Genomic DNA, 16,020 nt, shown 5'->3' on the forward strand with positions numbered 1-16,020 from the left:
CCACTACCAGAGGGGTTGGTTTGATTTAGGCTAGTTAGGGATAAAGTGCATAGAGGGTTACAAAAGTAAGGCCAGGACAAGTATAGCAAGTTAACTCGTTATTCTGTCATCTCCATCCAGTCTCAATGTCGGTGACTTAATTTTACAGGGAGTAACGTTATTGTGGATTATGAGTTTAAAAGGTCACAGATTGCATAGTGCTTGAATGCTGACTCAAGAATGAGTCATTCTGAGAAAGCATTAGCATCTGCCAGCTATAGGGAAACTGTATGTTAGACCTGCAAACAGAAGTAGATGCCTTGTAAATTCATTAGATCCAACCACGTTGTTTGTTGTTTGTAGACGTTACGTTACACAACGAGAATGGAAACAATGATAAATGCACAACTAATAAGTTTGGTTGGCAGGATAGCTAGCCAGCTAACTAGCCCTCGCGGTTAGTGGTTGATAGCTACTGCTAACCGTTAGTTGACCCATCTCTGCTGTCTTTCCCAGGTTCTCATGAACACACACGACAGGTCCAGGTTCTCATGAACACACACGACAGGTCCAGGTTCTCATGAACACACACGACAGGTCCAGGTTCTCATGAACACACACGACAGGTCCAGGTTCTCATGAACACACACGACAGGTCCAGGTTCTCATGAACACACACGACAGGTCCAGGTTCTCGCGATGCATCAGCTAGACTCGCCGCACGTGCCATTCCTCCATGGTAGCGTTTTTAGGCCAACTAACTTGCTAAGGTGTGAAATGATTAAAATTGTGCGAAATAATTAAAATATCGTTTAAGTGTTATAGAAATTAGCTAAAGAAAATTCAAATAGGCCTATTTTGTCTGTCGTACACCTTAAATATTACACAACGCTATTCGCTAATGGTCTAGATAGCTAACGGCTAGTGTTAATCAGCACACTAGCTAGCCAAACACGGCTTCTCAAATTGGCAACTACAATAGCTAAACGTTAGCCATAATCAGACGCATAACGCATGCATTGACCAGCTTTTCAGAGCTGCCTAAAGCTGTAACCCAGTATAAAATAGCATTTGAACAGTAAACATGGCTGTAAAACGTACCTGTGTGCTTTCTGAATGAGTAGCTAAAATGTGTCGTCGAGGGGGCAGGTCAGGAGGTCCAGGCGCGCAGATTGGCTGGGGCAAGGGGGGGCACTGCCCCCCCTGGTGGCCAGATGCGCAAACTGTCTGCAACGCGTCCAAAACATGTCTTCTAGAGACCGGGTTGCGGCCGGATCAGAGAAATGCACTGAACGGCTCCTGCTTGCGTGAGAATTGATTGTGCTGATTCCTCATCCAGTTATGGGTGGATGGAAAACTTTCAACTGAATGTTCACATTGTTCTGATAATTGTAGGCTATAGCAACATAAGAGTGGCAGCTCTGACAGCAACCCAAACATGAGCTAATCCCATAGCTGTAGGCCTACCATTGCTAGCCATGAACGAACTGGATACTGCATATCTGTGCAACGTATCCATTGTCCAGTTGTCAAATCGATTATGTACGCACTATTATTCTTTTGGTGATTATTCTTTGATATAAATGCAGATAGGCTACATGTGAAGAGGCAATTGCTGGATTCTACGCTGTTTATAATGACACATCCCGACATTGAAGCATGAAAGGCGTAGCATACATTCCGTTTTAGTTTTTGGAAGAATTTATTGGAAAATATTGTTTGAAGTAGGCCTGGGCTATATTGAAACGAATTCCAAATTTCTGTGCTAATGGACGGCGCAGCGGAGGCGCAGTTGAACGAAACGTGGATATTGGAAATAATAAGCACTATGTTTTTAAATGTTGTGGGTCAATCATGCAGCTGTAACAGAATATGCGCATTCCAATGTCCGTGCAGGGCTCGTATTTATACCACTATAATCCCTATTTGATGGGGGGGGGGCTGGGACTGACTGCCCCCCCTGATCAAAAAGTCAAACTGCGCGTATGCTGACAAGTAAAAGAAGGGTCTCAATTATTATGATCTCAGTCAATAACTAGTATGAGATCATTGGATATTAGGACCATGGAGGCCAGGTTGACATATAACCAAATACTGCCAGAGTCATGAGCCATGCGTAGAAATATCTCTCAAAAAGGCCATAACATTTCCATAGAATTTACATTTACATGTCATTACGTCCATGACTCACTCTCACTTTCTCCTCCATAAGAATACCATATTATGATAAGGGGTCTATAGGTCACCTGATGGCCTGTCCAGTTCTTTGACACCAATACAGGTTTGGGAAATGGAAGGCTCCATAGACTAAAGGATAATCCAAAACCAAGCCTCACCATACACCTTGAGCTCCCTCTCAAGGGACATTTCTGACGAACGGCTTTTTTGCTAGATGGGAGTACCTGTTAGAAATGTTATGATTTGATGCAGAATAATCTCCATAATATAAACAATAAATAATTGATTATGTTGCTGGTATAGCATATACACTGGCGAAAAAAGCTATATGGTAAACCAATTGAAAATGAAAGTAAATAAGGTAGCAGCTGCTTCGATAGGCTATTTAACAGCTTGCCATGGATCAGCGGAAGAGGGTAGCGCAGAACCTATGGGACAAAAGGTAGAGTTCCCATAAACAGAGAGACCGTAGGGGGTTCAGCTTATGGCTAAATTAAAGTTGGGCTTTTGGTTAGGGTTAGGTTCAGGTTAGGCTTAAGTATAGGGTTGGGTTAAGTTTAGGGTTGGGGTTATGGTTTGGCCGGTCTCTGCGTGGGAACTAACGTAGGCCACTACCACAACAAAATCGGGACAACTATAACTGCGGGAGACTTTTTGGGACCCGTTTGAAATGTGCAATGAATGACTATACACATATGACGTTTGTCAATTTAAAACATGTTTTACTCGTCTCTGTTAACTCCCGCAGCTCTACAGAACTGCCTTTGGCATTGCTGCAGCTCCCAACACGGCCAGACTTATAGTGATTTCTCCTCTTTTAATACGTTTCCCTTGACAAACTACAGCGACTTTCTTGACTTGCAAGGCTGGACCATCTTTCTTGACTTGCAAGGCTGGACCATCTTTCTTGACTTGCAAGGCTGGACCATCTTTCTCGAGAATTCCCTACATTCCTCCCCCAATCAAAATGTGTGTTGTTCGTTGTTATGGCAACTGTAGTGTCTACGAAACGTGAGTGAACAGGGTGCAGTTGCAGATTGTTAGTTGGCTAAATTCATATTTTGCATTTCCTCGCACTAAAATGGCACATTACTTAGTAAGTATGCGTTCTATTAATACATGGCGTTGACATTAGCTAGTGCTACTCAACCCATTACCGAAGTTAGAAGATGTTCTGCTTGTCGACACTCAGCTCGTCTTTGACGTTTTTGTTATTGTTGTTGCGTTTTACATTTTGTTTGGAGCTAACATCGTCTGTCATTCTCGGAAGCAGTGCTGTGAAGTACTAGAATTACATCTTTTTAAGCCGAATGTGTCTCAGCTAGCTAGCTAACATCAGCCAGCTAGCTGAACTGGACACATCACAGCTCACACTAAGGAAGCTTCCACTAAATTACAAAATGAAGTAATTATAACTGTTCAGTTACGTTAGCTGAACTTCTCGCCTATTTAAGGGTCCTGAATCCAAACGAGAACAATTTCGAAGATACCTTGAAAAGGCTGGTGTTCTAGACAGCCTCGCCAGTGGTAGGTCTCTTTTCAGGAAGTAACTCATTTGGTTGCATGGTTTTACTAACGTTACTAACTGTTGGCCCTGTATAACTAAAAAATGTCTTCTTCCAGTACTGGTGCCACTTTACGAAGAGACGGATAAACCTGATAATGCTTTGGAGTATCCTTTTGACTTGGTGATTGCATTGGTCAGCTGTTGGTGTAGTATTCTTAAGAGGGGAACTTGGATGTAGGCCTATAGTTTCATGGATCAATTCACTAGATACATGCCAAATTCTTGCATGGTGCCATCAACTTGAATTCACTGGTAATTAGATTACCTTACAGCAGCCTGTGATGAATTGGGGTATCATTATAGTGCTGTTCAACCTTCACTCAAACCACAGCTTCATAAAGCACCACCTTGGTGTGCCTGGGCCAGACACAGCAGATGCAGAGACACTCCGCCTGGAACTGACAGAGCTACAACAGAAGTGTGAACTGCTGATGGAGGAGAACAAAGAACTAAGGAATAGGGTGAGGGAATAATTCTTATCTCCATACTGTGCTATGTCCAAAATGGTGCCCAGTACATTCAGCACCTCTAGGTGCAAGCCCCTGAGTTTTTTATTTTGTTTTTCAGATTCTACAGTATGAACCAATGCCTGAGGATGGAGCAGCAGAGTAACATTTTAGAGCAGACTAACATTGCAGTGCGAGGGGTTGCATTGTTCTTTGTTTAAAAAAAAAAAGAATAATGTAAAGATGTACACCAATCTGCCACAACATTAAAAACACTGACAGATGAAGTGAATAACATTGATAGTGTGATGCTCTGGGAAATGTTCTGCTGGGAAACCTTGGCTTCTGGCATTCATGTAGCCTAGATGTTACTTGTACCACTTACCTAAAGATTGTTTCAGACCACGGCTAACAGGTGTCACTGCATTGCGCTTTAATATAGCTTCCACCCTCACTTTGACCCCACATTGGGTTCGAACTTGACTTACGAACTGATTTACGAACACACGTGACCACCACTCATAAACACCGCAACCAGCTACAGTATGCCATTGAAAAGCAAGCAATTCGATGGCGCGGGTGGGCGGTATTTATACTGAGTGAGTTTAACCAATTTAACTCTGTTACACAAGTACACCTCTTACGGGAAATAAGGAGTAGCCACACTCAGCTCCGATGCAAAAGTATATTTAATAGACCAATGTTTCGGCCTCAACCTTCGTTAGGGTAGCCTACTTGTAATTTTCTTATGCATCCAGGCTTTAAGCAGGATACATTGCCCTCCAAATAATAGGTGCAGGCAATCATATAATTACAATAAAGGCGGTCACAAAGAAAAGTGGAAAAAAAATTTGTTTGTAAAAAGCCATTAGAAAAAACATTTTCAAACATTTCTAGCATTATTTCAAACATGATCAAAATGTATCAAAATATTTATCAAACATCATAAACATTATAAACGTTATGGACCTTCAAATGAGTCACAGTGGTAATATAGGCTGGATAAATCACATGATGATACCTACAGTCAAAGTTATATAAATATTTAATTCTAATTCATAATTCTGGACCCATGGGGGGGTCTTTATTTGAGCCACATGGTGGGACACACGACACGTGAGTGAGCGGCAACACAGTAGCACACGACACATCTTTTTAGCGGTCGACGGAGGAAATTGTTCCTTGCATTTAACCCATCCAAGCTGCCGTCCTCCAGGGGCAGCCAGCAGCAGTGGGCAGCCTCGTCAGTGGTGCCCAAGGACCAAGGCCCGGAGACCTTCTTGCTGTGAGGTGACAATATTAGGTACTATACCACCGTGCCATACATGAGTGATTTTGGGGTTCAGTGTCTTGCTCAAGGACCCTTCGACACACTCCGGGAACTGGGATCGAACCGGGGACTTTGCATCTAGACAATTCAAAACCTTTCAGAGTTATGCACCAACTATTTTCTCATGAAATTAGGCTGGACATGGATATAACAAGCACATTTAAGGTTATTTATATTTATTTATTTATATATCCCCACCGTAAGTTGATTTAAAGTAATGGTCTTAAGTCAACTCATTGAGCAACTAATGCCAACTCTTTTAAGCCCTAATGGGTTGCTTCATTTAAGCCCCAATGTCCTGATTTCTGTTAAGTAACACTGTTAACCAGTGACATTGGTCAACATTTTTCTTATTAATAAATCATTTTTGCATATTCATTCTATAAATCAACATATTTTGGGTAATTTACTTGAGAAAATACATTACTAATTGATAGATCACCATAATGTTTCATAAAACAGTAGAAATAACATACATTTGCATATAACGCAACAAATAACACCTGTTTCAGTACCAGAAATATACATAATATACAATTTTAAATGATCTTTGGGCCAAACGATATCAATGCTTTTTCAGGATGGAGGACATCTGCAGTACCGAGATCTGAAAGAGAAAACAAATTGGAAGTATTATGTACTGTAACCATTTTGTGTTAGTACTGGGCATATTATCACAACTTGACCACTTGCCACTTGAATACAAGAAGAAATAGGTCAAATTATCTGGGGTTGAGTTTATTGTAATTGAAATCATGCTATAATGCGTGATGATTGACAAGATACTGAGCACATCCAATGAATGTCATTGATTCAGAGCTCAGCCTACTTACAGCAATAGCAAATTACTGCCTGAAGTTTGATTATTGATTTTCTGGTTGTGTTTTTCCATTGCACTGCACGTTATTTATCCAGAGGGCTTAGGTGCAGTAACTTGTCTATAAAAACATGCAATGGAGATGAAGAGAATGGCCGTACCTTTCAGCCTTATGGCACAGACCCACCCTTACACAAGATAACACATTGTGGCCTCAATCAAATGTAATGTTATCTCACAAATGTGACCTCACCAACCCTCGCAAACGTTCTTCATCTGTTAAATGTGCTGTGAAGCAGAACAAGTTATTTAACTAACTCTTAGATCTGCAGGTCGGTTGGGGCTCGCCTGCTGCTGGCGCTACTTGCCAATGACACTCTGCGGTCGGGAGAGAAGGCAGCGGGGCTGTCGCCGTCGCGGCTGTGCTGAGACGCAGAGCTCAGCTCCCCTGCAGAGTCCGGGCTCTGGGCCCTGCTCAGTCTCTTGAGGTCCGCCCTTGAGAACGCCCTGACCCGGCTGGCCACAAAGCTGCAGCGAGGAATGCATTAACTAAAACAACATGTCAACATGTACCTTGCTCTGTCCCCCGGAGAGGGAACAGCAGTCCCGGTCCACGTACAGGACCGAGGGAGGGGCCTGTCCGGCTTCTCTACCGCTGCATCAGACCGGCTGTCATGGGCAGAAGACCGTCGCCCTCGCGGTCGGTGAGTACGGACATCAACACCTGCCCGTACTCGTTGCCGACGTTGGTCACCCAGGCAGCCGTGTGAGCAGCGGCACCCGCAAGCTTCTTTGTCATCTGAAATATAAAATCAACTGTCACTGTTACAATATATATGTTATAATGTCAGCTGTTGTTATAATATATGAATTGCACTATACATTGTAGTATAAGTAGTAGTGAAGCTTGCCTTCTTGGTGGAGTCCATCTTCAGGATGTCTCCAAAGATGGAGGTGACCCTGGCCTTGGTCTCCTCCATTCTACTGGCCGCCTCCCTCACGTAGACGGAGATCAGCCAGGACACGCAGGGGACCAGGTGCATGGGAGGCAGGGACACCTGCTGCTGCTGCGGCGCTGCGCCTGGTACCCGAAGCTTGCGGAGCGCAGACAGGTAGCTCATCGACCTCGCCATCCACTCTCTGGTGTGCTGCTCCACCAGAAAGGAGTGGAGCCGAGTCGCACTGTTGCCCATAGTGCGCTGCTTCAGCAGCCCAAGCAACACCTTGTCACAGGACAGCCTGTGAGACATATTAAAAAGTGGCACAGTCACACACACACACCTTTTTATATTTAATCCACACGGCAATATAACAATGCAATAACTTACTTGTATGTGAGAACAGCTGGAAACTCCTCCCTGTGTGCAGGGTCCAGCTGGTCCAAGATGTCCTGTGCCCAGCTCGCCCACTTCTTCTGACAGGGACGGCATTCCAGGTACTCCGTGCCCATGAAGTACCAGCCGTCCCTGTCCAATACCCTCCGCACGGTCTTGTACCAGCCAGCACCGGTGAGCCTGCGCCTACAGATGGGGCATACAAACTTGTACACCCACATCCTTTAAAAGTCAAATTGTACATGTTATAAAATGTATTACAGTTCTGTATTTAAATCAATTTAGTTGAAATATTTTAAAGCAAATACCACATACTGCTAGAAATATAACACAACATACTTGTACGGCATCCACAGGAAGAACCGGCGCTGGAAGAAGGCGTGGGCTGAGGCGGGGGGCTGAGTGTACAACAGCCGGGCTCCGGGGGGCTCCCACCACAGGCGCAGGTTGGTGGTGAGCACGGCCTTCCCGCTGGCCCCCCTGGTGAACAGAGCCCGGCCCAGCCACTCGTGCTGCTCCTCAGGGAGCGTCTGCCTCCAGCTGTTAGGAAGCAGCTACAACAGAAATATTTTTTTATCAGTTATTACCGAGAACTGAATGCTCGCTTTGAGACTGTGCTGAATACAAGAAAAGCAGTCAATTCAACTCTGAGTTACACACTGTCAAAACACACATGGATGGGTGTGGTCTGCTGGGGAGCAAGCGCAGCCTTCTTCTTCTCCTGGTCCCGAGCCAACACGTGTGTAAAATGGTCGAGTTTTGTCGTCCTGCTTTCTCCCCCTGAGTGCCCTCTCTTCAGTATAGGCCAGGATGTCCGGGTGGATCTTCTGACTCCATCCCCACCTTGAACCAGCGCAGCTTCAACAGGATGTTGTCGACGGCAGAGTGGGTGTAGCTGGTCAGCAGCACACTGAAGACGCACACTTGTAGAATATGACTAGAGAGAGAGAGAGAGAGAGAGAACTAATGCATGTACAGTATATGTGTCTTTGTTTCGTTGTAGGTTTAACAACCTACTGTATCTGGTATCTGTATGCGACTGCTATTTGGTCATTAAATTACAAAAAGCCATTGAGTTGTGCCCGCGTGCCCTTTCTGCCAGGGAATAGACAGAACACACACTCTCTCTCTCACACACACACACTCTCACACACTCTCACACACACACACACACACACACACACACACACACACACACACACACACACACAGACACACACATACAAAGACAAACAGACAGGCAGAGAGACAGATGAGTTAGAGGAAGGTGACAGGAATAAAGCAGGGCTAAGTGTACAAAATACTGAGATGAACTCCCTCCCTGTCTTACACATACACATTACCTTATAGGAGATCTGAGTGTCTGAGAGGAAGTTCTTCATGGCCTGTTTCTGATTCTTGTTCAACCCTAAAGGACACACACTCTCTCTCACACAAACACACACACACACGCATGCACGCGCGCGCGCGCGCACACACACACACACACACACACACACACACACCTCCATCTCCCTGCTCCAATTGTTTTGTGTTCCCCGTCTCTGAACCCTGTAAACCTATCCTCCAAACACCACAAGTCACTTCCCCTTCTCTGCAGCCCACCTGGTCCGTTCAGCCTCATAGAACTCAGACTTTTGGAACTGCCTCCAGCTCATCTCCTTCTGCATGCCCTGTGGCTTGTACAGGGAGAACACTTTGGCAGTAGATGTATTTCCCTGACACCCCGGGGAAGTCTGTATGAATATGAGGGCTGTTGAGTCCCTGTTTCAGTGGCTGGTGACAGAACCTGCACAGGCGGCCTGTTGGCAGCTGCACTTCTGCCTTCCTCTTTGCCCTCTCCTGTAGCACCTTCCTTGCCTCGGCCCCCCTCTGTTTTGCACCCTCCAGCTCCCGCTCAAAAAACGAAGACGCAGAAAAGTTCTCAAAAGACATACGGTTAGGCCCTCGGCTGCATAGGTCTGAAAGACCTTTTTGGAGCAATAAAAGTATTTCACTGCTTCTGACTGATAGAAGAAATGAACTGAAGAGCCTTCACCTGCATAGCGTGACTTTGGCTGACCACAGGCTGAACAGTTCCTCGTCGTCTTCTTCTTCTGCGGTTGTTGTTGTTGTTTTTGCATGATCTCTGTCACAATCTGCTCCACAGCTGACCGGCTCAGTGACTGCTCCTGAGGGGGAGCTAATGGTGGAGGGTTGAGAGTACTTTGCCCTCCCTGTCACTTTTGCAGAGGCGATGTTCAGTTCTGCCATTAACAGGGGGTCAAATACAGCTGGCAGATTGACACCGGGCTGTTTCAGGTCCACTAGCCTCTGGAAGTTCCACCGTGCCACTCCAGTCATTGCCTGGGCCTGGAAAAGTTCACAGGACACCTTGTTGCCTGTCACCCACTGGGCTTGGTGAAAGTGGAAGCCCTCCTGCTGGGAGGTGCCCCTCACAGGGATCCAGATGGGCACAGCAGCTCCCTCGCCCTTGGCGTGATTGAGCTGCAAGGTGCCGCCGTGCCTGTAGAGGATCCCCTCACCCACCTCAGGGTCATCCAGTTCTCATTCATGACAGCATAGGAAGACATGGTGCCGGACGACAGCACAACCTTCCTAGCTACCTTGCGGGTGTGATCTGATCTCAGTGCCTGGCCAAAGGTCCCCTGTAGTAGCAGAGTGAGGTGCTGCTCCTGCCGCTGATACTCGTGAATCAGGCAGTCCGCTAGGTACTGAGGAGAAACAGACACCCCACCCCAGCCGTCAGCATCAGCATACCCACCAAATGGAGCTGGAGTATCTCCCTGTCTGAGGAGCCCAGTGATGGTTCTCTGGCCGTAGACTCCTGCCTCTGCATCCCGGACGTTCTGCACACTCAGGAGGTAGGCCAGGTGAGCTCTCTCATACTTTAGGTGGAGCGCCTCCGTCAGCTGCTTCGCCGTGTCCTCTGGTGATCTGCTGGGTGCAGGCTCTCTTATCCCGAGCTGAGGAGCGATGGCGAGCAGTTGAGGGGGGACCGGCAGAGGAGCCTTCACTGTGGCTGTGAGATTAAAAGAAAGAAAGAAACAAACATCACACATCATTTGGTCACATAACATAACTAGAAGCGGAATGGAGGTGTTGTTGACGGACAGATGGAAGTACACAGGCCACCAAAAACATATCCTCTCACCCTGCGACGTCATCGCTGGGGTGGGGGTAATAATAATGTCACACATTAGTCATGATGGTGAGATGTAAACATGTATAATAACCTTTCACAGAAGCCACAGGGACAGGGGCATCATTCAGGTCCGCAGCTCTGGAGACAGCTGCAACTGCTGACGTCCTGTGAGCTGTAAAGACAATTCATTCAAAAGTCATTTTCCTCACACAATCAAGTTTCGTACAATCATGGCTGGCATGTTAATTCCGTCAATTAGTGGGAAATGAACATAAATATCAGAACAGACCAAAACAACAACTAGTTGAAAGAGAATAATAATGGCTGGTGAATTCTGGTGACACAGAATCCACCCTCCACACTGATGGAGACAAACCTGGTGTTGCAGACACAGCCTGGGCTCTGGAGACTGCTGCTGGAGGCCTTGAGAGACCAGCCTGGGCTCTGGAGACTGCTGCTGGAGGCCCTGAGAGACCAGCTTGGGCTCTGGAGACTGCTGCTGGAGGCCCTGAGAGCACAGCTGCCATTACCCTTTTATCACATACAGTAACATTTTCAAGAAGCTTTTCATATTAAACTGAATCCACTCACTTTTTTCTTTGTCATATTTAGATGGAGAGAGATTTAACATTTCTCTCTCCAGCTCCTCGTCCTCCTCCATCACTAGGAGATAAACAGTGACATGCATTGTGTGTTAGATACAGTACTTTTTTTCTTTTAACATAAAATCAGTATTGTTTTTGTGAACTGACCCAAAGTGCTGGATGTCGGTGTGGAGACACAGGGCTCTGCTCTCTGCTGCTTCAGGATGAACTGCTGCAGTTTATACATCTGACTGTTTTTAAAACATTTGGTCCTTAAAATAAACTCAGCATATCCATCTGCCCTGCTGTCCCAGATCTGCTTCCAGGTGTCCTTCATTTTCAAGGAGCCAACGGTATGGTTTGCCCTTGTACTTTCCAAACTGGAGCACATCACCTCCAGTTTGTCTGACGCATCCCCTCCCTGCTGACGGACCATAGTCAGGGCGTTACTCCTCACAAGGTCATGCGGTTGAGGAGGAGACTTGTCCTGCAGTTTGGGATTTTTTTTAATCCTCATGGCCTCCTCTGACGGGTCCTTCCTCAGGTGACCTGATGGGCCCTTTCTGAAAGACACCGTCTTCCTGCCTGGGAAGAAGCTAAAGGCGGTCTTCTTCATTATAGCCTGTGCACAAAATACAATGCATATTATATAGTAATAATTTAAAAATGTAATCATACTGTCATATGAAGTTATTCATGTAAATGACAAGCAGCATTTGTAATGACATGGTAACATTTCATATTAGATAGATAGATAGATAGATAGATAGATAGATGGATAGATAGATAGATAGATAGATAGATAGATAGATAGATAGATAGATAGATAGATAGATAGATAGATAGATAGATAGATAGATAGATAGAGATCTTGGGCGACGAGTGTCTTTAGAGATGGCCTCGTTGAAACGAATGTGGAGAGCTGACAGCTGTAAGCGCAGCCGACGAGCCAATGCGTATTTTACGCACGGTCCAAAATGGCCATGCTGTTCAGGTCCCGAATAACACCCCGTTTAACTGATCGAGTTTAAACAGCATTTCATATTAGATGGATAAGATGGTTAGATGGATAGATAGATAGATGAACATCGAGAGCGATATTTCTCAAAAGACTAACTTAGATGACTTGACCGGTGTTGTTGTGCAACGGTAACGTGAACACACAATGAAAGCGTTGGTTCTGTAACAGCATGAGAGAATATAGATAGCTAACCCGATTGAAAGCTTTTCTAGACGTGCAAAATTATTAAATCGGATAACGTTAACGTTACTGTAGTGCTACATACATTAGCGTTTGCTAGCCTAGTTAACCTTGGCTTGCTAGAAAGACATCAAGTTAACGTTACAACCTGTCGGCACCAAGACAAAAACGTATTTGCTAAGGCATAAACAGTTGGCCCTGAGAATTGTTGATTTTTCTACTTGATACAAACAAAGATCACTTACTTTTGATAAGTCCGAGTCTTTTTGATGCTACTGTATAAACTCAGTTAGACCTTGATTGGCTAGACGATTGATAAATGACGTCAACAATCCTGTCTGAACCAAGGCCTGTCTATCAGAATACTGACAATTGTCTTAACAACTATATAACAACGATTATCATCCGGCTCATATTTGATTTTAGCCTACTTTTCCAAAACCCTGCATGATGTCATTGGCCGGTTTTAGCCTACTTTGGAATTATCAGCCGAGCCGAGCAGCACAGCGGCATCCATAGTAGCCTATTTCACTGCGGTCAAGCCAGCCTTCAATTTGGAAATACAAGTCATGTGGGCCACAGCCAATTCCCCTTTGCGCAAACATTAGCGTCATTACGGTACATCGTTTTTTCTCTTGTAAGGATTTACCACCGTCGCATTCACCGACAAGTAGTGAAGTCAAATAACTATGGTTTGATTAATTTTCATCCGTGTTTAGCGTTTTGGTAGTGCTCCGTCTCCCCCTACAGTCCTCATGAAAATACAGTCCACGTTACGGTCCGTTGACAGCTGTCTTACTCATATGTATGTACATATCTGGCTTCAGTACAGACACACACACTCAGACACACACACAGTCCAGCAGGAAGGCGTCCACCATGCCAGAGCCCACTTCCCTCGCTCCAAGACCCAGGAGGATGTCCCCCTCTACTCCATCATCCAATCACTGGGGCCCAAGAAACAGGAAGAGGATGTGCAGTACACCGCTGTGAAGTTGAACCCGCCCAGAGCTGCCCCCAAGTGGGCATATCCGGTCACTACAACAACATAACACGTAGGCTAGGTTACTCATTTGAAATATCTGGCTTGAATACAATGTCCACTGGCTAGTGTGATACAGCATGGGTTGTGTGTTATTATACAGTACAGTATGTGTTGTGTGTGATATAGGTATAATTATGTGTTATATACAGTGTGTGTTATGTGTGGTATAGGTATAGTTGTGTGTTATATACAGTATATGTTGTGTGTGGTATATGTATAGTTGTGTGTTATATACAGTGTGTGTTATATGTGATATAGGTATAGTTGTGTGTTATATACAGTGTGTGTTGTGTGTGGTATAGGTATAGTTGTGTGTTATATACAGTATATGTTGTGTGTGGTATATGTATAGTTGTGTGTTATATACAGTGTGTGTTATATGTGATATAGGTATAGTTGTGTGTTATATACAGTGTGTGTTATGTGATATAAGTATAGTTGTGTGTTATATACAGTGTGTTATGTGTGGTATAGGTATAGTGTGTTATATACAGTGTGTGTTGTGTGGTATAGGTATAGTTGTGTGTTATATACAGTGTGTGTTGTGTGGTATAGGTATAGTTGTGTGATACAGTATGTGTTGTGTGTTACAGTATATTCAGTATGTGTTGCATTGCATTACAGTCATTTAGCAGACACTTTTATCCAAAGTGACTTATTACAATAATTGCATTTAATGTAGATAGGTACTGTAGTAAACATACTACTACTCGTACTACTGGAGGGGGAGATGGGTGGGGAGAGAGAAATAAACTAAGTTTGATTCAAATGCAACTTCGTGATGTTGAATAAATGTAGTAATTCTGTTATAAGTGCGCCCATCTGTGTTATGATGAATGATATGGTCAGACTAGGCTGCTCCTGCAGCTGTTGGCTGTCATGACTGAACAATGAATTCATACATTGTCAACGATGATCACATGAATGAGAAATGGGTAATTTCCAATAGTATACAGTAGGGTGCTCCTACATCCATAGCACTGGTCTCCAAACGGTCTTCATCAAAACTATGTTTTGGTTGGGTTCGCGGCTATTCAGGGACTGAGGTAGGCCTAATGTTAACGGAGCAAGACAAGTAGCCGTTTCGTCAGCACTTTGTGGTTGTGTCTCAAAGTAGGCTACTTTATGAATAGAATAACAGGACCCGGGGGGCTTTAATCGGCCACACGACACCGCTCTCTCTCATCGGATCATGGGCTGTGCACTCGGGGTTCAGGAGCGCAGCGCGCCTCTGTCGTGGGCTCCTTTCAAATCCTAATACGAGTAGTCTTCAAAATAACAAAACTCCCTTGAATATTATTGATTCATAGAGAGCGATTACCCTTATTTCATATCGCCAATAATGCCTATCCATCTCTATCGAAAACGTGGACAATTAACGACTGCAGCGCTGAGTGACACTATACTATCGGTTGTTATCCGACCAGCCTTTTAGCGCTCCAATTTAATTCTGAATGTGGGAGTGTATTAAATAAGGGGTCTTAAGCAAAAAGAAAATAGCTTCAATCTATTTAAATCTAGCCATACATTTATTTCAATTAGTTGGCCGCCTGGACTAGCCGTCAAGTCACGGTGTCCTATCCGGTCTGTGACATCACGGGCACTACGGCGTAACATGTACACGTCACAGCGGCAAGGTACATATCTGGACTAGCCGTCCAATCACAGTGTTCTATCCGGTCTGTGACATCACGGGCACTACGGCGTAACATGTACACGTCACAGCGGCAAGGTATATATCCTGCTGTAACAAGTGGACAAGCTTCAGTGTGGTGTTTGCCATGAAAAGAACATGTTGCTAAAGATGCTACTTTGCCAATATGTTCGCTAGTGCAATAAATCATATTTTTAGAACCCGAGAGAGGGTGCCGTGTGGACATGCATACCAAGGTCCTGCGGCGACGCCCTTTCAGACCCCGATCCTGGAACTTGAGTTGACAGAACTCTGCCCGGGAGTTTTGATTGCTCTTGCTCTCTCTGTGATCCTGATTGTGTTTTGGCTATTATATCAATGGAGAAATCGCCAACGAATCATTAAGGTTGGTAATCAAAGTTTCATTGTACTTTAATCATACAATTCAAACAAATACAGAAGCTGCTCTGTCTTTGTGAAGCCTTAATGACCTCAACATCCATCTTGTATTTCCTTTATAAATTAGGATGAAGACCTTGAAGTCATTTATTGGTAAGTTCATAATGTTTTTTTCAGTGTATCCAACCATGTGTGTGTGTGTGTGTGTGTGTGTATGTGTGTGTGTGTATGTGTTTGTTTGTGCGTGCACGTGTGCATGCATATGTGAGATGTGTGTTTATGTGTAAAATGTGTGGTATGATGCATTTTGATTGTACAAGTGTACTGAAATCATCAAAAGTCATTTTATTTTATTTTATTGT

The 16,020-nt window shown here is 44.6% G+C and overlaps 1 protein-coding gene across 1 annotated transcript; it reads right to left on the reverse strand.

Annotated features, from left to right (window-relative positions):
• Positions 1 to 7,112: 7,112 nt before the first annotated feature.
• Positions 7,113 to 13,403, reverse strand: LOC311328902 (uncharacterized protein; the record flags this gene model as incomplete). Its single annotated transcript, XM_084462800.1, has 11 exons — positions 12,827 to 13,403; positions 11,549 to 12,002; positions 11,388 to 11,459; positions 11,173 to 11,304; positions 10,888 to 10,968; positions 10,416 to 10,673; positions 8,325 to 8,588; positions 7,991 to 8,205; positions 7,646 to 7,837; positions 7,229 to 7,556; positions 7,113 to 7,133 (listed from the first exon to the last, which is right to left on the reverse strand). Exons 6-11 carry the CDS (start codon positions 10,488 to 10,490, stop codon positions 7,113 to 7,115), a joined length of 1,095 nt encoding a protein of 364 aa, XP_084318926.1. The 5' UTR covers positions 10,491 to 10,673; positions 10,888 to 10,968; positions 11,173 to 11,304; positions 11,388 to 11,459; positions 11,549 to 12,002; positions 12,827 to 13,403.
• Positions 13,404 to 16,020: the final 2,617 nt, after the last annotated feature.

Source organism: Borostomias antarcticus (assembly GCF_949987555.1).
Source record: "Borostomias antarcticus genome assembly, contig: scaffold_189, whole genome shotgun sequence".
Classification (NCBI taxonomy): Eukaryota; Metazoa; Chordata; class Actinopteri; order Stomiiformes; family Stomiidae; genus Borostomias; species Borostomias antarcticus.